Consider the following 19,760-nt stretch of genomic DNA (forward strand, 5'->3'; position numbering starts at 1 on the left):
ACAACTTTTTAAAAAAATCATGAACTACCCGAAATTAATATGATGTCAAACTCAAAATCCATGCATTGTCTATTTTTTCTATCCAACGTTACAATAATTTAGTTACTTTTACATACACTTTATGACTAATTCATTAATTTGTTACAGTTTAATGTTTGTCGGTGCGACCCCTCTTAAGACACAGTGCACGATTTCAAGAAACTTTGAAGCTACTGAGACACAACGTGTAGATGTGCATATTACCAGGAATACAATGGTTTTTGATATAATGATTTTCCCGGGAATTCTGGTGCTTTTGAAAAATTAAATTTTAAATTAACCTTTTACAGAATAAAGTAATGATCAGTTTTTCAGCATAACTCCTCTTGAACCGATGCACAGAATTTTGAGAAACTTGGTAGGCTTAAAGAACACGTGTAAATGTGCATTTTACCAGGAAAATCTAATCCCTTTATTTTTCTTCTTATAAACATAAGTAATAAGGAATTATTCTTTGAATATTATGATGTGATAATTTCGGTCGGGGCGTGATCAAATCTATCAAATGATCAAAGCCATTCGGGCTTTATTGGATTTTGATCACGCCCAACCGAAATTATCACCTCATAATACTCAAAGAATGATTCCTTATTCCTTAGATAATGTACTACCTATGTAACTTTATTTGCGAAATTTGTCCCAAAACAAAAAAATAGTCTTATCATTTGTTTAGTGGAATACGATTTGGAATATCTGTCTCGTCAACAGGAAAGGCATCCGAAAATTGACACATTCCCGATTCAATCAATCAATGTCATGACGTCTTGAATACGCGCATTGATCCCTGTATAAACTTCAATTTGTTCAGTTGAAGTTGTAAATTGTACGGTCATGAGGCGTTTTTATTTGATAGTTTTTTTTTTTATTTTCTAAAAATCAGTTTTAAAACGTTTGACTCGTAGACAAATAAGAGCATTTATTTCCTCATTTGGGCAAGTTCCGCTGGCGCCGAGTTTGTTAACCATCCTGCAATATTTACATCCCTTGAGTATTAATTTATTGTGATTCATGGCGCTATATAGATACTGACAGGGTTGAAATCTACACGATTCAGTTCTAACTACATTGTAGTGTGTTGATCGATCAAACTCTTCAGTAACCTAAAAATTAATTACGGACTGTACGAAATAATCATAATGATGTCAGACTTAAATCCCATTTTTAGAAATTTTAGTTACTTTTTCCTTCTCTTTATGACTGATTATATAATGTAAAAGAAAGATTTACATATTAGTTAACGTTAGTTATGTAATTTTTTCTGCAATGCTTCATACTCGCATGAATCGCCGAAGAAAACATTTTGTTGATAAAGTACACCCAGCCGTTTCTATTAATTATCTTTTTTTATACTTTGAGAAAAGGCATGGATGCCAACTTAGAACTAGGGGCTCTGTGGCTGTGGTTGGTACTCGTTCTTTTAAACACAGTTGTGGCAACATGCAATTGAGTATTTGCTTTCTTTTAATCGATGCTTTGATTCAAAGTAAACTCAGGACAGTGTATATGCATTTTCTCTATGATATCTTATGAGAGATTAAGAATTCTTGAATAAAAACAAGAATTGCGACTACAAGTCTGCGTCCTTATTTTAATCAACACCACGCCAACATATACCCAGGCGATTATAGGTTGAGTGCAAAATATGAAAAAAATATCTGATATTATTGTAAAAACCATGCCAACTTGCATCAAGACCATAATTGATTTCTAAAAAATCGTGTGTTCCTTATACGTGTAATTATGTCGGCCACATTCTATGAAAGATATTGATATTATTTTTTATCCCCTTAATACTTGTGACGTCACAATTCCCTAGACGTTGTTGTCTTGAACGTCACAATGTTCAACCGATTACGTCACAATCATTCTAAGAAGTCATCTTGGAACCGCCGGTTGGTAACTTACTGCCTCGTCAGATTTTACCAATCTTTTTGCGATTTAGATCGTGGTATATTCATCACAAAGCTTGAAAATTTGAGCTAATCATTCATTTAGTCTCGTCATCTGAGAATATCACCAAAAACTCATCGGATTGTATCGTGGATTCAGAAGGAGGCATATAACCCCGATTTAATTAGGTGAGTAAAACTGACTTTCAACACTTTATTGTTAAAGTATAAGCACCTAAACCAGAAATTAAAAAGCCTTCGCTTTGCAAATAAAAATAATACATGTACTAGTTTATTATATTGTTTATCATTGTATAAAAAATAAGCAGTGCCTTCCGTCACCCTATCATGTAAAATTGTGGTCATCGTCCTAGTTGTAGCTTATACGTATACATGTTAACATTTTATTTTCTATGTTACATGTTAAATTAGGTTACAAAACATATTGTGTACTCTACAAGTATCTCTTGTTTCTATTTCAGGCCCATATCGTTTTCTAAATTTATCAAAATCTTAAAGTCAATCAGCGCAATCTATATCTAACTATGGAATTTCCTGTGGAAGGAAATTACACCCCAAACTTTACCGAGTCGGAGTGTTCTATTAGAATTCCGGGTATCGCTTGGAATGGAGAAAGTCCCAGGTCTTTTAGAGAGACACCCAGAATTACTTCCCCCAACAACGACTCCAGAGATGGTCGTGTTCAGGCATTCAGTGCCCAGAGAACAAGCGATACACCCAGACCAACTGAGGAATTACCCTCCGTAGAGTCTATAATGGAGCGCGTGTGCAGCCAGATGTGCAATGACCTAAGAAGGAGTGGTGTACTGAAAGATGAGGTTGTAGACACCGTGGCTGCACGCGTATACAGCGAGCTCTCAAGCCGCTGTATCCGAAGAAGCACCGACCCAGATGAATCAGTTCCAGCTAGCCTAGCTAGTGGCAGATCGTCTGTCAACAACGAATCAAGAACTGGACAAAACAAATGCTGCAAATCGTCTAATGATGACCGATATTCTGTCGTATCTAGAGCAGCTCAAGGGCGATCAGTCGTCATATCAGCAAATTCTCTCAAAACGAAGGATGAGGAGAGCAGAAACTCGAGCAAGAGCAGCCGTGTGACAAGTTCTCGTGCAGACAGCGCCCAATTAGAGTTAGCGACCACATCAAGATCTTTAGTATCAAGAAATTTGACAAGAAGTAGAACACCAACACGTGGACAGCATGGTACACCTGCTAACACTACCAGTTCTAGAGGAAGCGTTCTAGAATTAAGCGTGGACCAAAATTCTTACACTCCGTTGCCTTTTATCAGACAGACATCGTCATCCGGCAAACAAAGCATACAAAGTACCCCAAGATCTACTGAGGGCAGGAGTTCTGGAAATGTCCAAGACCGTTCAAAATCAAGTCAGTCTGGTTCAAAGCAGGATAATAAGACTGCACTGCTAGGTCCATCTAAAATCCCACGGAGAATTGAATCCTTCACATTTCTTGGTAGAGAGTCTGAATCAAGCCGAAGCAGTGCAAGCCATATACTAGTACCAGTCAGAACCAGAACGCCACGTGATAAGGACGTTGCACAGATCACCCGCAATGAGAACAAAATTAGACAAGCTTCTTCGTCCACCGTATACAGTACAACAAATTCTCCAAACTCGCTTAAGAGCGCACATTTTGGTGATCATGTAAACAGATGCAAATCAGTTGACAATAAAATAAACCAAGATGAGTGGGAAATGTGCTACAGTTCACAAGTGTCGTCCACAATGTTAGGTGTTGGTCGTAGCACTCCTTCTTCAAATGAGGATGCGAACAATGAGAAGAGGATTTTTGACACAAAGGACAGGGCACCTAAACTTGCTTCAGAAATGCCATGTTTATCTCAAACTTCAATGAAAGTCTCGTCTAGTCGATCCAGCAAAATACCAATACGATCAGTCACGCCGGAAGTCACAAAGCCTGCGAATGCTAAAGCAAAGAATAATGCAAAGAAAATGTCCAAGGAAAAATATGAAAATCCCAACACTCGTGTCAATGAATGCGCAAAGAATGTGTCTCGCAGAGAAAACAAGACACCAAGTCGAATCTTTAATAAAGTCAAAAACAAAGCGAGTGTCCCAAAAACAGGACACAAGACAGAGGAGAATACTCATAAGAATGCTCTGGAAAGAAGAAAGGCTTATGAGGCAAAGCGCAGACTCCAACGGGAAGGAGGTCTCGCTGCAAAGACTGCAAAGAAAACTGAAACAGCCTCCAAAAAACAGACCAGCAACACTGGGGACAAAGATGAACCCAAAACTAAAGCAGGAAAAGGACCCATTATTAGCACCAAAGTCCCCATCATTGAGAGAAAACCTTGTCACAATGAAGAAAATTTCACATATGAAGATGACTTCGAACCGGTGGGGGAAGAAGAAAGAAATGTACATCATGAGTCGGCTGTTGATACTGGGATCGTTGACAGAGCTATTGCTAAATCTCCGGAGTCTCCAATTCAGATGGAGCCTGTAAACCACGATATCAAACAAGAATCACCTGTTAGGTATGGTCATACCGAGGAAGACCCCGACAACACACCCCGCCTCAACTTCATGACCGATAAAGAGATTCACGCCTGGCAAGTGGACATGGTGCATGGACGATTTGCAGAAGACATTGGACGAGTTAATCCCAGCAGCACGCGATCAGATGTGGATTTTGGATATCTTGGTCCCCCTACCTCCAATGATCTGGTCCAGAGTCAATCAGGCTACCACCCCGGGTATTGTCTCACACACATGCACCCTAGCATTGCACACGTCTATGATAACTTGGATCAAATTCCCGAATACAAAAGAATGAAAGAGAAAACTAGACGGAAGGCCGATGAAAACGAGCACGTTCGACGTAGGCCGTCCAACGCTAAAAAGAAAACCACGGTGGGTTACGTTCCCGGATATGGAGCTGTCCGTGTGATGAAGGAAAACGTCGGACAAGCGTATCCGGGAGGGAAAAAGCGTACCTCCAGCAATACGTCATTTCCTGTCATCGACAATCGGCCTAAACCTGGCCGAACACAGAGGCCAGTAGTGGGGTACGTCCCGGGGTACGGACCAGTTCGAGGACCACCCGTCCAAGTTTTCCCGGAAGTGCCTTCAGAGAGAGTCGTGCTGCCTCCGTTAGATTTTGGTCAGGCCTGTAGTTGTAATGGTGACGTCAAGAGGAGCAAGAAAGGTCGTGACAAGAAGAGAAGCGAGGATCTGTTGGAGCATCGTGCTCGAGCCAAGCCGTTCAATACTTATGTGGACGAGGACGCATCAAGAAGATTCGAACGCCAGTATGCTAGGCATCGATAAAGAATTAAAGGAGATGCTTAAAAACTACCAAAATGAGTTAAAATGACTAATTCTGTTATCATTTCACGTTTGCACGAATATAAACGCAATCGTTCAAAGGATTTCGTACATGTTTTATAATTTTGATATTCAATTTAGAAAAAAAAACCTGGTATGTTATAGAACTGTTTTCAGTTTGTAATACATAAGCTGATATTTTGATTTTAACGCGAGTCAACAACTTAAAAAAAACCAAAAACCCACCAAAATAAAAAAAAAAAATTAAAAAACACCATAAAAACAATTTAAAAAAACCCCTAAAGATAAATAATAAAACAATAAAAAAATTCATTTGATCATAATAACCATATACATGTTATCAAGTATCATTTTTTCACTGTGCACGTGTATTGAAATGTTATGCTTAGTGAGGGATATTGATTACATAATATGAACATTATCTGTATATTTTGGTCTATAATTTAGCTGTATTCTCAAAAATATTTCAAAGCATAACATTATACATGTACTATCATGAAGTACTAATCGTTGAATATTTATATTTTTTTTAATCTTTGAAATCGTTTAAAAGCTACTTTACAAATTTGATAATTTTGATGTTAAGTTTGAAAGATAGAGAGGATTATAGAACTATTTTCAAATATCTTTTGAAGATTTGAATGCCAATTTACCATGAGTTTATATTTTAAACAATTTCCTTGGTAAATGTGCATGTTAATTCATGTTGCATTTCATCTTGTACATAAAGTGAAATTCAACTTGGTGTTTAAAATTTACTTCTCTTGAAATGAGAAATGAATGTTCAGTCAAGAAATAATTGGAACAAATATATCAAGTCTTAAAAAAAAAGCAATTGAGTCTTGGTATGCAATATCCTGATTTGTAACCATGTTGTTGAGAAGTGTTTTTTTTTTCTCCATTTTTGTTGTTGTTGTATGTGACTGCGTGTAAATAGTACAGCATTTTTCCTAAAAAAAAACTATAGAGATAAATTATGTCTCTTGATGCAAATAACAAAGATGTCATTTTCTCTCACATTGGATGATACATGTACCATAATATATATTTTTAGAATGATTTATAGAAATATTTAATAAAATAATTTTATAACAATACTTCTGTGGATTTTTTTTCTTTTAAGGTTGTAGACATCTTGTAACACAATTAACAATGACGAACATAATAAGAGGAGATTTTACAACATTTATTCAAATCCAGATTTCTGTAAACAATATAAAATGACACCGATCTTTGTAAAAGGTGTAGACTTCCTGTAATAAGACAAGCAATATTAACTGAGCACCATTGCATAGTAAAACAAAGAGGTATCAAATGGTTTTCTCGAATAACAATCAGAAGTGTCACAAAGACTTAATTAACGAACAGACAAAGAAGAAAATTTCATTCACATGCTCATCTGACAAATTAAGTCATGCAATATTAAGATTTGAATTTTCATGAAATTCTCAAAAAATCTGGACATCTAAAATTAATCATTTTACCATTAGAAAGAATTCTCATTCTACATATCTTTAATAATTACAATAAATGTACATACTTTGCTATATAAATATTCTCTATACAAAAATGAGATTTATAAGAAGAGAAGGAGGGTTACATAATATTAATCAAGGCTCATTAAATACAACTTTGGATCAATTTGTTTTTTTTAAGGAAATGATTACATGCAAAAAGCTAACATAATACTTCATACAACTGTCAGGATCCTATGAATCACTTGGAATGTAACTGGCCTCAATGCCACTGTCAGCCCGAGCACAAGAACGGTGGGTGGGGGTGTTTAACAGAACGAATACATGTATATAACCAGAGATTTAATGGATTCCATACAAAAAAGCAAGGATTTCTAACATGGCTAGTAACATGTACAAGTGTTCCTTAATTTCATACAAAAACACAAGAAATCAACAGAGTACACATTCTTTTTAATATAAAAATACAAAAAGAAAACCTTACAAGTCGACTCTAGGATCTAGAGGGTTTGTTATAATAATAGCCATTTCATTTCAGTTCAACTCATTTCCAAATAGTGTACAAGTTACACGTATATATATCAAAGGGCGTGACACAGTATGGCTGAGTATTGAGATTGGTGGCGCCTGCTTTAACCCAGGATTGTTGAGGACTGCTGCATTATTCTCGTCTTCTCTCTCTGACAACTCTCACAGCAAGGGCGCGAGTATCTGGTGTGACCACACAGGCGGGCAGCCACGATCAGGGAACACTTGACTTTACTGGCCGAGTCCACACAAGTAGACGGCAGCAGATCTACAAACATTTGGGAAACTTTAAATTATAAGGAAACCCAAGTAAACAATATAACAGAAGAAAAACTACAACGAGAAATACTATTGTATTCCTCCTCCAAAGTTTCCTAATTAAGATTCCTAATTAAATGTGAGGAATTATCCACATAAAACCCCAAAAAGCACCTGTTGCAGATTTTAAATTTCACTGTTACTTTCCTGACAGTAATAAACTGTATAAATTGAGATAAAAAATATCTTATACTCTCACAATTTGGTTTAAAACGGAGAAATCACAAAACTAACTATATATATGCATGAAAGTAAAAATCTACTATTATTTTTTTAAAACTTCCATTGAAGAAGATACATCTATAAATAAATTTACCGAATGGAGTCACTTGAATTGACACAGTGTCCTCAACTTTCTCCTCGTCATTCATCACTATACATGTGTAAGTGCCCGTGTCCTCAAGTGCCAAGTTTATCACCCTCAAACTTCCTCCTTGGATTTTAATTCTCTGGTCGGATGTGAGTGGCAGGCCGTTCTTCTCCCAGGTAATTGAGGGGGTGGGGTAACCAAAGCCCGAACAAGTCAGGTACAATGTCTCCCCCTCCCTCTTCCTCTCCTCTACTTGTTCTATACTTGCCCGCAATGATTCTACAACACAAAAATATCCAAGCGACCATTAAAACTGAAGAATTTCTTCATTTTTTCCAAGATTTTATAGCAAACTTTATTCAAAAATTCTCAGCTTTATAGTCTTTAAATCAAAAGGTTGTTCAGATCAAAAGCCACCCTAACAATCCATTTACATACCTCTGAGCTGCAGCATGACGATTCTTTGGGCCGGATTGGACACTCCATTGTTGGCCACACACAGGTAGCTACCCATGTCCTGCTCCAGGGTCCGCTGGATAATCAGCGTTCCATTGGGGTACACAGAGAACCGGGGATCACGGGACACGTCGTAGCCGTCCCGAGACCAAGCTACCCTGGGGCGAGGGTTGCCATAAGCTTGGCAGTGTAGGAACGCGTTCATTCCTGGCTGGACCACAATCTTGGCAGGAGTTGGGAAGATTGTAATTGGAACTGTAGGTAAAAGAAAGGAAAATTAAAGAAAAGAAAGAAAAATTAGAGAAATTCATATGACATTATTGTATATTTTTCATTATAAAAGTAGGTTAACAAAATCATTAAGTGTAGAAATGTAAGTAGATTTTTATCTAATTTGATTGTTTATTCATTATACAATATGTTTCAATTGTTTTTTTTTGTGAATTTGTTCATTGCATGTTCATGAAAAGTTAAAGATTGTAGAAACAAATAGTTGTAAATGACAATGCATGCTGTCAGTATTATTGAATACATTATACAAATAAGGTATAAATAGGGTTTGTATTGACAATGTTGTCCAATTCCATCAAAAGGAAGGAAAAAAATTCATTCATTTTTTTTTGTTCAGATATCTTGGTTGTGTATAAATTTTTGATTCCTGACCATAAAAGGGTTACTTTGGTAAACAAATAATGCGCATTGCTCTGAATCTTTAGATTTACAAAATATTTAAGATTGATAAAACGTTAGTTAAATTTACATGTATAATATTGCATGCTTCATAATTAATTCTGTGGAATCATCATTCGTGTAGGATCAATTTTCGAGGATTATGTAGATACCCCTTACCCAAACATTAATATTCCCAATGAAACAAGAAATGCGGTGTTTATTTATTGTACATATAAAGCTAATCCACAAAGATACATCCTTACAAACCATTCAAAAATTGACATTCCATGAAAATTGGTCCCCATGAATTTGAATGTTTCCACAGTCAGTATGTTCAGTAGAGAAAAGTTATCAAACATTCAACTTCACTTAAATGATCAATTCTACTATTATTTACATTTACAAAAGAAATAACTTAATCTAATTAGATTGGAAATAACTAAAGCTCACTACAAATTTGATGATTTGATGTCTACATTCTATTCAACATTGTGAATTTTTTTCAGTGTATATCTTAAAACTAAACCATAATTGTTTTTAAATAAAAATAAGGAGGCAAACATCATGCAAAAATACTAAACTTAAAAAAGTTACATGTTATTCATACAGACAACATTCATAGCCTATGGTATTAACTAAACTGTGTGTGAAATGACTATAAATATAGAACTATTAAGTTATTGGTTTCCACAAACAATTGTAACAGAGTCTTGGAGACCATGTTTATTGGACTATCCTGTAATTACCTTTTTCCCCGCGAGCTGAAACCAAACACAGGTAGGACACATATTACACTGGACTAATTACAAGGGTCAAAGGTAAAAAAACATGACCTTGAGTGACCTCAGGTGCTCTAGTTTCTACTTCTACAGGTGACAAATTGTTAGTCTCAACTCAATATTACTCATATTAAAATGTAGGTATACATGAAGATTTACAGAGAATTTGACCTAAATAGGACTTTGATGATATTTTACAAGGAAAGACATTTTCAACAAAAACAAATACAGAACATTACAATTAGGATCTACCCTTTGATAGACTACAAGTCAATATATAAAGGACAAATCAGAAATTAGTATAACCACAAAACCATCTTTTAATCTAGTATCACACGAAACTCTAAAGATACACAAATTCAATTACACTACTTCAGTTAGAGAGCAAAAAAGGGGCACTAAACTTTTATCCTAGCTTGCATTAAGTTTAAGAAATAGTGAAAAAATATTTCCAGTTCATACTGAATAACTGGGCCAGAATGGCAGTCTCAAGATTGGGTTCTTACCTTCCACTTGTAGTCTAAACCTTTCGATTTCTGGGGTGGATCCGACAGAGGCAATTCTACAGGCGTACATTCCACTGTCATCTACTGTAGCCATACGAATCAATAGAGAGCCATCACTTTGTATAAATACTCTTCCAGTTTGTGCAAGTTGGAAGCTGTGAAATAAAGTTCAAAGTTCTTGAAGATACTATTATCTCTCATAAAGTACATTAAGGTTTTCAAACATTCAATTAAAAGTACAGAGAGTTAGAACTGTATTCGGTCTGATATCTGTTATACTGTATCACATCAATAGATCACTTACCAATTAGTTTGCCATGAGACAGAACCATATGGTCTGACATCAGTTGCACTGTATCAATGATCACCTACCAGTTTGATATCTTTTGCAATGTATTACCACATCAATTGATCACTTACCCATCCTTGTACCAGGAGATAGAACCGTATCCGGTTTGATATCGGTTACACTGTATTACCACATCGGTGTCCGGTTCCTTAATCAGAGAGGTGTAGTCTCCCTGTATAACCTCAGTGTCTGGTCCTGTCTCATCTAAAGTCAAAACAAATTCAAATCACAACAGATTTCTACAGCCCATTGGTGTCAGTACTGGCTCATTTTTTTTTTATTACAGCCATGTGCTTACTTCATTTGATAGTGGCAATATCACAACATTTGTGTTCAAGTTTTTGGTGTTCAAAATCTCTGTTCCCAAAAGTGATTAGAAACTACATTGACATGCAGTTCAATCATCTCAACATATTTTACCTTGAACATTTATAAATACATAAATATCAAGTTCTGAGAGAAAGACAAACAGATCAAAGATAATATACAGGGGGATCACATATTACTGCACGTTTTAATGGCACGTTAACCTACCATTACAGTTACTGAGGTAGAAGTCTCTGGCAGGGGTGATTCCGTCAGGGCAGCAGCCAAAGCGAGACCCACAGGTCTTGTCATCGATCTCATTGTCCTTATCATCTGGGGCTTTGGTGGTTGCAGGGGTTCCTGTCAGTTGAAGACACAATATTAACTGATGTAATGGTACAATCGATCATATTAAAGTCAAACCTTGTTATCTCAAACACCATGGGACGACAAAAAATACTTTGAGATATCTGAAGATTCAAGAGGGTAAAAAGCTTAAAAGATAACTAATCTGGACTGCCAGTCACTTTGACACATCTGTAGTATTTGATATATTGGTGCTTGGGATACTGAAGATCAACTATATTTATATATTATTAATTAATTACATATACAATCGTTATTATTGTAACTGCATTATGGAATTACAGTAACTTTCCCTGTCCATGTATTGATGTACCACAGTAAATGTATGGATTACAGAATTACATCAATTAACTTTCCCTGGCCATGTATTGATGTACCACAGTAAATGTATGGATTACAGAATTACATCAATTAACTTTCACTGGCCATGTACTGATGTACCACAGTAAATGTATGGATTACAGAATTACAGTAACTTTCTCTGGCCATGTCTAGGTGTGTCTGCGATAAGACTGACCTGGATTGGGACGAACGCGGTTAATACACACGTCCTGACATTCCTGTTCGTCGTCGAACCTGTTGGCGTTGCCTTCACATCCGCCGTACCAGAAGCGGCGACATTTCTGCTCCGTCTTGTTGTAGTACCACTTGACAGAGTAGTTACTGCAAGGTCCTCGCTCATCTTTCTCATCACAGAGGTCCACATCTCAAAATTATAATCAAATCATAAATATACAACCTAAAGATGATATCATTAATAGGCTAAAATGAATTTTTTACTACTTCCACCTTAAATTGATAAGATTGGTAGGTAGGAAGGGAAACAATTCCAGTTTGTTATTTTCATACTTAGTCAGTCTGATGGCTGTCATAGTACTCTACACATAAACTATTGATCCAAGTTTAACTGTATCTTGATGACATGATAATTTGATTAACTCAACAGAACCATGATGAAATCATTAGATTCTGAAGTGAAATAGTCCAAGGAATTACATTGACAAGGCAATTCCAAGGAAATAATTATGTTGATAAGGCAATTCCAAGGAAACGTGTTGATAAATATAAAGGGAACCACTTTTTATTCACTTCATTTTGTAAAAAAGTGAACTAATTTATCCTAAAATTACCAAATCCTCAAATGAATAGAGATTTTGCTAGGGATAGTAAATGATATGTAAAGGCACTGATTACCAGGTCAAATATCTCAACCTATCAAGAGTAAGGTACTTATCTGTTAACTTGTAATATGGATTTTTTAAAACATATAAACTTACTGACGGTATACTCTCTGGTCGTAGTGACCCTGGGTCCCTCAGTGGGGTAGATGGGCCTTCTTGTGGTGACAGGTGGTCTCTCGGTCGGGTAGGTGGGTCTGCTAGTGACCCGTGGCCGCTCAGTGGGGTAGACAGGTCCCCTTGTGGGGATGACGTTGTACCTGTCCCAGCACCTGCTACGACACTCTTGACCACTACTAAACCTGTTGGCATTACCAGTACAGCCGTACCAACGGAACGGTCGGCAATCACTGATGGACGGGTCGTAGTGGTACATGATGGTCATGTTGCTACAGCTGCCCCGGTCCACGGGAAGCATACAGTTGGGGTCCTTTCCTCTTGGGGCGTCAGTTACTCTTGCTGATAGTGAAAAAAAAGGCAATATGAAAAGATGTCTATATGGTAAAAGCTTACTTTAATTTTATATACATCTATTTGAGAGAAGCTAGGATGTGTAACAATAGACACCAATGTGTTCAGAGCTTACTTAAATACCAGTGCATTTTTAAAGGAGACTGGGGGGGGGGGGGGGGGGGTGGTGGTGGTGGTGGTGGTGTTGTTGAACAAAAAGAGAGATGACATCCTATTACTAGTGACTTTTAAATCAGACAAAGATTACAATATGACTTACATGGTGCAATGTAGACCACAGCTCTGGAGAAGGGGCCATAGCCCCCGGCATTCCTGGCCTGGATCTTGAAGTAGTAGGTAGAATCTGGCTGTAGACCGGACACATACATGTACTCTTGGTTGCCTTCTGCTTGCTGTGTGTACCATTGACTCTCGTCAGCACTAGGACCTCGGTTAGTGTAGAGAATCTTATAATCTGTGTGTGTTTAAAACAAGAAATATACCAATATTTAAGGTACACTTGTTGCCACATCAAGATAAAGAGTACCAATCAGACCCAACCTAACACCAGAGTAAACCCCAACTAAACCCCGGGTTTACTTTCTGGGTTAACTTTGGGTTTACTTTTTGAAAATTTTGGTCTACTCTGGGTCTACTCTGGGTCTACTCTGGGTCCACTCAAGTCAACCTGGAGTGAATCCAGAAAGTAAACCCAGGGTTTAGTTGGGGTTTACTTTCTGTTAGGTTGAGTCTGATTGGTACTGATATAAGGACTTTTGATATTATGAAAGAAATTTAAATTCATTCACACATACAAATATAAAAAGCTACCAAGTGCAACACATCAATGTCACCTTAAATTATCTATTAGAGGATATATACGTAAATAAAGTATACAAACCAAGTACTGGGTTAAGACCACTAGAGGCAGGTGCTCTCCATCGCAGTAACACCTGGTAGTTATCGTCCCTCGATGGAGTCACATCAACATCGGTAGGGGGATTCTGGACAGCTGGAAACAAAATCAAACAGTTCATCAACAACAAATTTTAAGCCTTCTTCGAAGAGCAGATGTGTTTTATAGTTGACAATACTCAATTATTGTTTGGGCGGTGGGTTTTTACAAGTAGGTGGGATATACAATTCAAAATTTCTCAAATTTTTTCAAATACATTTTTAACTGAATTTTGAATTGATGTACTTTACCAACTTACCACACTGATATTCATCTGAGTTGTCGGCACAGTCCTGTCTACCATCACACCTCCTGCCGGCCACGCACGAGCGGTCAGCACAGCGGAAGTAACCTTGTGGACAGGTTGTATTAACCACTAAAAGTAAAATAACAGCATTGTTAATTAATGTACAGTAAAAATATTATTAAGAAATCATGATAATTACTTAAATAAATTTTGTGTATTGTGTAAGTTTCATAACAGAACAAACCCTAAAAAAACCATTTATACGATTTTTCAATTTGAACCCCCCCCCCCCCCCCCCAAGAAATGGAGCACAAAATATACACATCTACCCTTGATAGATTAAATTTTTAAAAAATTGCACAACTGTTAATGATATACATGTGTACCTATACACACATGTATAATACTGGTATAGTATTATATAGTAGTATAATAGTAAAAGAATGAATTTTCAATTGACAATCTACAGAGGTAATGTACATTACCACACTGATATTCATCTGAGTTGTCGGCACAGTCCTGTCTACCATCACATCTCCTGCCGTCCACGCACGAGCGGTCAGCACAGCGGAAGTAACCCTCGGGACAAGTTGTGACAGGTGCTAAAATTCGACACGATTTAGAAATCATTTGAATTACAAAAATCACTGCTTTTCAGGGAGCAAGCTCTAATTTAAACGGCATACAACACATTTTTGGTACTTTGAAACCACAGATTTGCTTTATTATACGAGTGAAAACAAATTCACAAATCATATCCCAACAAGCCTTTCACAACTAAAACTCAAAGAAATATTGGCTCTAATAAATTTTAACCATACCTTGAGTTCTATGTGTTTAGTATCATAACACATATTGTGTTATGTACCTGGTATCTTACCACACATTTTGGCTAAGTATTGGGTATCTTACCACACATTTTAATTACCGGTAAGTATCTCACCACACATTGTGCTATGTACCTGGTATCTTACCACACATTGTCATTACTGGTAAGTATCTCACAACACATTGTGCTATGTACCTGGTATCTTACCACACATTGTCATTAAGAATCTTACCACACATTGTGCTATCCTCATCAGACCTATCGGTACAGTCGGGCACCCCGTCACAGCGACGCCTGACATCCACACACTGACCACTGCGACACCTGAAGTCCTGGTTGGAGCACTCTGGATAAAAAAAAACGCAGTTGAAAAATGTTCAAATCCATTTGCCCTTGTTTATAAATAAGGACCAGTTCAAAATATTCAGAATTTTAAATGTGAAAACTCTTTTTATGTCTCGCCAATTGTTTGTACATTTGTATCCCTCCAGTATTTGTGTGCAACTGACCTCTCTGAATACACTTTCTGTTGCATGCATCCAGCGAGTCGAAATTGTTGGCGTTTCCACCACATCCCCCATAGATAAAGCCCTCACAGGATTGGGTTTTCTTGTTGTAGAAATATCGTTGGAAATATGCCAGACAGTTGCCCTCTTCTTTCTCCATGTTGCAAACATCTGTGGAATCAAAATTACAATTAGCCATTTGACACAACTGTATTCAAAAATGAGGAAATTCATTCAAGTTGGTATCGTAAAAGGATAAGATTTATTCAAGACTTTGATGGCATACATACCATACAGTAATAAACCAAAAAAAATTCTCATAGAATCAATGTGACAAGAAAATATATCAGGGAATTATTGATCCTGGATTTTGTAGTTTATGCTTATGTATATAAGAAAAAAAAACTTGTATCCACACAATTATTGAGTCAAAGGTCGTACAGACATATAAATTCTTATTCCATGAAATTCATTTATTAACAAAATGACTTCTCCATAAACACATAAATTTTGGGGAAATGAAAATAGAAACGCTACTGATGTTATATCCATAACTGACTTACTTTCCCTGCTACAGGAAGACTCGCACACTTCCTGACTTGTGAAGCGGTTTTCGTTTCCTCCGCATCCTCCATACTGGAACTGACTACACTGTCCAGTCAGATGGTCATAGTACCAGGCAGGGATAAGTGCTTTACAGCTTCCTTGGTCCACTTGAAGGTGACAGTATCCTTTGGAAACAAAATCAATAGATGTATTATGACAATACATTTATTTCAAATCCATATCAAGAATCAAGAGAACTTGATGCACTGTACTGTACAATGTATAACTGAAACCTTGAACAGGTAACTACTTTTTGTCTAAATGCCAAAATTTCAATTGAAAAAAAGGTTGTTTTTATATTACCATAAGCCATAATTTAGAAATAGCAAAAATTAGAATAACAAAAATAAATGTTAATGTTTAGGAATTGAACACAAAAATTGGCACCCATAGTTAAATAAATCCAGTTACCGGTTTTCAGTAGCTATATGAGTTTTGATAAAATTACTCCAAAACAATCTTTTATGAAAAAAAATTTCTAATATAAAAAATTTCTTCAATCCAGTTTTTCTTAAATACTCTATGAGAAGTTATATTTTTGCAGTTGACTAAATTCACTTTAAACTACATGCATTCAGATTTTCATCAGAGGAGGAGGTGAAAACAAGACAGTACCCTCTCCCCCATCTCCGCTGCCCTCAATGGGTGACTCTGTAGTGACCGCAGGCCTCAGCCTCTCAGGAGCACACTTCCTGCGACAAGCTTCCACAGATCCAAAGTTGTTGGAATTTCCACCACATCCGCCGTAAATGAACTGCATACAGTCTCCGCTTGTGGCGTCATACTTGTACCGTCTCTGGTAGGCAAGACACTGAATCTGTCCAGTGGTGAAGGGCTTGCACACATCTAGAAAGAGTTTTATCAGGATTGTTTCAGAATTAAACATATACCACATGGAATCTTTTAGATTTTTAAGAGGGTTGAATCCAATATACATGGATTTGGGATATAATTAGCAAGTTGTTTGTTGGGTAAAAAAACAACATCCCAAAACCCCCCCAATTTTTATTTTATCACTATAACATCTCTAAAATCAGACTACGGGTAAATAGCAGAAGACAATGTCTACCTGCTGTATACAGAAATTAAACTTTGGGTTTTATTACTGTAATATTAATTTCAATTCTATGCAATGCAGTACATTTGTAGTAAATGCTTACGGTCTCTACTGCAGGTGGATTCGCACGCCTGTTGTGTTTCAAAATTATTCTGATTCCCATCACATCCTCCATAGCTGAAATTTCTACAAACGCCATCATTGTAGTCGTAGTACCAGCGCATGACAAGAGCTCTACAGGGGCCAGTGTCAGAGTTCAGCTTACACACATCCTGATCTGAAAATACAGCAAAATAAACAATATGCTTAAATCATAAACAAACCTGGTATCAAACTTTATTTCCATTGCAGAAAATGTGAATCTACTTCAATTGGTTATCTTATCTACACAAGCCTGGCAAGGGCTATTTCAACATAAACTATACTCATTTCAGTAAGAAAGAAATAAATAACATAGAAACTCCATACAAATTTTAAAAAATTCTCCAAAATATTACTGGTACAATTCCCCATAAAATGAAAGGAACTTGCAGTATTGAAATGCGTCGTTGGTCAATGTTGGACAATAATAATTCTTCTGTCTTACCCTGTCTGTCTGGTTGTCCAGTTCCGGAAGCACATGACTTCTGACACTCTTCTCTAGTTTCGAAATTGTTGGTGTTTCCTTGGCAACCTCCATACAGGAATTCCAGGCACTGGTTGGACTGTCTATCAAAATACCAACGAGGTATGTTACCGCGACATGGTCCAGTGTCCATTGGCTGCTGACAGGTTTCTAAAAATAGTCACCAAAATTAAAGTAGGAACATTATACAGTTCTCTCTTCTTACTAAAACTGTGATCCAAAAAAGAAAAACTAAGTGAATTTTAAGCTATCTGTTTTTGAATTACTGCAAAGATAAAACTGATTTGGATTGCCCTGCCGAAAGAAGCATTAAGTGGCTACCTGACTGCCATCCCATAAGCAATGTCATTCCCACCCTTGACTCCTCCCAAACTGAATCTTAACTTAATGTGTGACTGCCTTCATTTCATATTTTGCAGAAATATGACCCCTTTATATAGTGATAGCAACATTATCAAATGACGAATCAACATAATCTTTGCTTAGTGCACAAATTTTACAAAAAATTGAACATTTTTAAGAAACAAGTTTTAACAAAAGTAATCTAATTATTGCACATTTATTCACATATTTATTGAAAGATGAGAATATATGATTAATTTGTTGGCAGAATATTTTCAAGATATAGAAAGGCATGATCTATGTTCCATGAAATGTGTATATTTTGCTGCAAAAAAGCTTTTTGCTAAAAGCAGTTCAAAGATTGTCCGATTATAAATATATATGATAAAGCTGTATCTTAATTAACCAATATGAATCTTCTGTAATTTCCGTCTCTATATACACTCTTGTGTGGCTGCAAGGACAGGGAATCAAACTAGCCAATATAAACATGAAAAGGATGTCTATCTATACATCTAAAGGAATTGAATATAACTATATAAAACCTAAGAAAATTATAAATAATGGGATAAAACTATGTGTCAGAATATACAACAAAGATGAATGGGAACAAATCTGACGCCATACCTCGATCTGGGGAAACAAAACCATGTAAATTAAAGAAACGAACAAAACAGAACTTTCGATAGTTTTTTATATATATTTTATCAACAATGACGTTAAAATAAATCTGCCTTACCCTGTCCTCTTGTATTGTCAATATCAATTTCACAAGTTTCCTCGCACTGTCCTATAGTTTCGAAATTGTTTTCATTGCCCTGGCAACCTCCATATATGAACTCTTCACATTCTCTTCCATTGAAATAATACTTTTTGAAGTAAGCTCTGCAGGGCCCAGTAACTTTTGGTTGCTCACAGACAGGTTTTGACCCTGTTGACAAGATGGAAAAAATAGAATTATATAGCAAAGCTTATTGAAAATTGTTAACCAGTTCACAATATTAAATTGAAAAAAATCCTAGTATCTTGTTTACTGCAACAGCAGAAATGCTAATTATTTCATCAACACAATGAAATCTCAAAGAAACCATTCTCAATCACAAATCAAATAAAATTCTAGCCCCACTTAACTAATCCTAAATTATTACCGGTATGCAAATACATGTACAATCACTCCAATTTTTCAAAACTGCCCTTACTGGTTTTCAAATGTACTTAAATCATTGAGGCATATTGAGATTATCTCAAAGCTTCCATCAAACTTTGTGCAGAGCCACTTTATACCTGTATCAGGTGTTGTTTGTTTACAGCGTCGTGAACAAGCCTCCTCATCATCAAAGCGGTTATCATTTCCTTCGCAGCCTCCATACCAGAACCGGTCACATCGCTGAGAGGTTGTGTTGTAGAACCATTTGACCTCAAAGTCTGAACATGGTCCCCTTTCTTCCTTCTTTTGACAGATACCAACTGGAGTTATCTCAGGTTCTGACAGAAAAGAAAGATTAAAGGTGAATTTCATATTTGATCTGCCATGACTCACTTCAAGAACATAATGAAAATTTAAACAATTCAGGTATTTTTTGAATTATGATTGGTCGACATTTACCATAATTTCT

At 36.5% G+C, this 19,760-nt stretch overlaps 2 protein-coding genes across 8 annotated transcripts in view; one reads left to right on the forward strand and one right to left on the reverse strand.

Annotated features, from left to right (window-relative positions):
* The first annotated feature begins 1,765 nt into the window (after positions 1-1,765).
* Positions 1,766-5,742, forward strand: LOC105341788 (uncharacterized). The gene is made up of 2 exons (XM_011448491.4): positions 1,766-2,117; positions 2,411-5,742. The coding sequence occupies exon 2, from the start codon at positions 2,474-2,476 to the stop codon at positions 5,264-5,266; it is 2,793 nt and encodes a 930-aa protein (XP_011446793.3). The 5' UTR covers positions 1,766-2,117; positions 2,411-2,473; the 3' UTR covers positions 5,267-5,742.
* Positions 5,743-6,456: 714 nt separating this feature from the next.
* LOC105341789 (papilin) overlaps positions 6,457-19,760 on the reverse strand; it is a 68,399-nt gene continuing 55,095 nt past the window's right edge. For 5 of the 7 annotated variants that reach the window (XM_066088200.1, XM_066088197.1, XM_066088201.1 and 2 more), the window contains 21 exons: positions 19,429-19,629; positions 18,884-19,075; positions 17,764-17,952; positions 17,281-17,454; positions 16,736-16,966; positions 16,078-16,245; positions 15,518-15,685; positions 15,241-15,354; positions 14,665-14,781; positions 14,192-14,308; positions 13,879-13,989; positions 13,258-13,452; positions 12,627-12,986; positions 11,867-12,055; positions 11,212-11,343; positions 10,749-10,881; positions 10,329-10,483; positions 9,790-9,804; positions 8,354-8,626; positions 7,922-8,194; positions 6,457-7,555 (listed from right to left, as the gene is read on the reverse strand). In XM_066088200.1, coding sequence (XP_065944272.1) covers positions 7,392-7,555; positions 7,922-8,194; positions 8,354-8,626; positions 9,790-9,804; positions 10,329-10,483; positions 10,749-10,881; positions 11,212-11,343; positions 11,867-12,055; positions 12,627-12,986; positions 13,258-13,452; positions 13,879-13,989; positions 14,192-14,308; positions 14,665-14,781; positions 15,241-15,354; positions 15,518-15,685; positions 16,078-16,245; positions 16,736-16,966; positions 17,281-17,454; positions 17,764-17,952; positions 18,884-19,075; positions 19,429-19,629 — 3,671 coding nt within the window. In that variant the 3' untranslated portion in view covers positions 6,457-7,391. The remainder of the gene's footprint in view (positions 7,556-7,921; positions 8,195-8,353; positions 8,627-9,789; positions 9,805-10,328; positions 10,484-10,748; positions 10,882-11,211; positions 11,344-11,866; positions 12,056-12,626; positions 12,987-13,257; positions 13,453-13,878; positions 13,990-14,191; positions 14,309-14,664; positions 14,782-15,240; positions 15,355-15,517; positions 15,686-16,077; positions 16,246-16,735; positions 16,967-17,280; positions 17,455-17,763; positions 17,953-18,883; positions 19,076-19,428; positions 19,630-19,760) is intronic. The other 2 variants (XM_066088198.1, XM_066088202.1) reach the window with 2 other exon arrangements.

Source organism: Magallana gigas, chromosome 6 (assembly GCF_963853765.1).
Source record: "Magallana gigas chromosome 6, xbMagGiga1.1, whole genome shotgun sequence".
NCBI lineage: Eukaryota > Metazoa > Mollusca > Bivalvia > Ostreida > Ostreidae > Magallana > Magallana gigas.

What these genes read in the sequence shown, in the direction of transcription:
- LOC105341788 (XM_011448491.4), top strand. Translation starts at nt 2,474, where the DNA reads ATGGAATTTCCTGTGGAAGGAAATTACACCCCAAACTTTACCGAGTCG.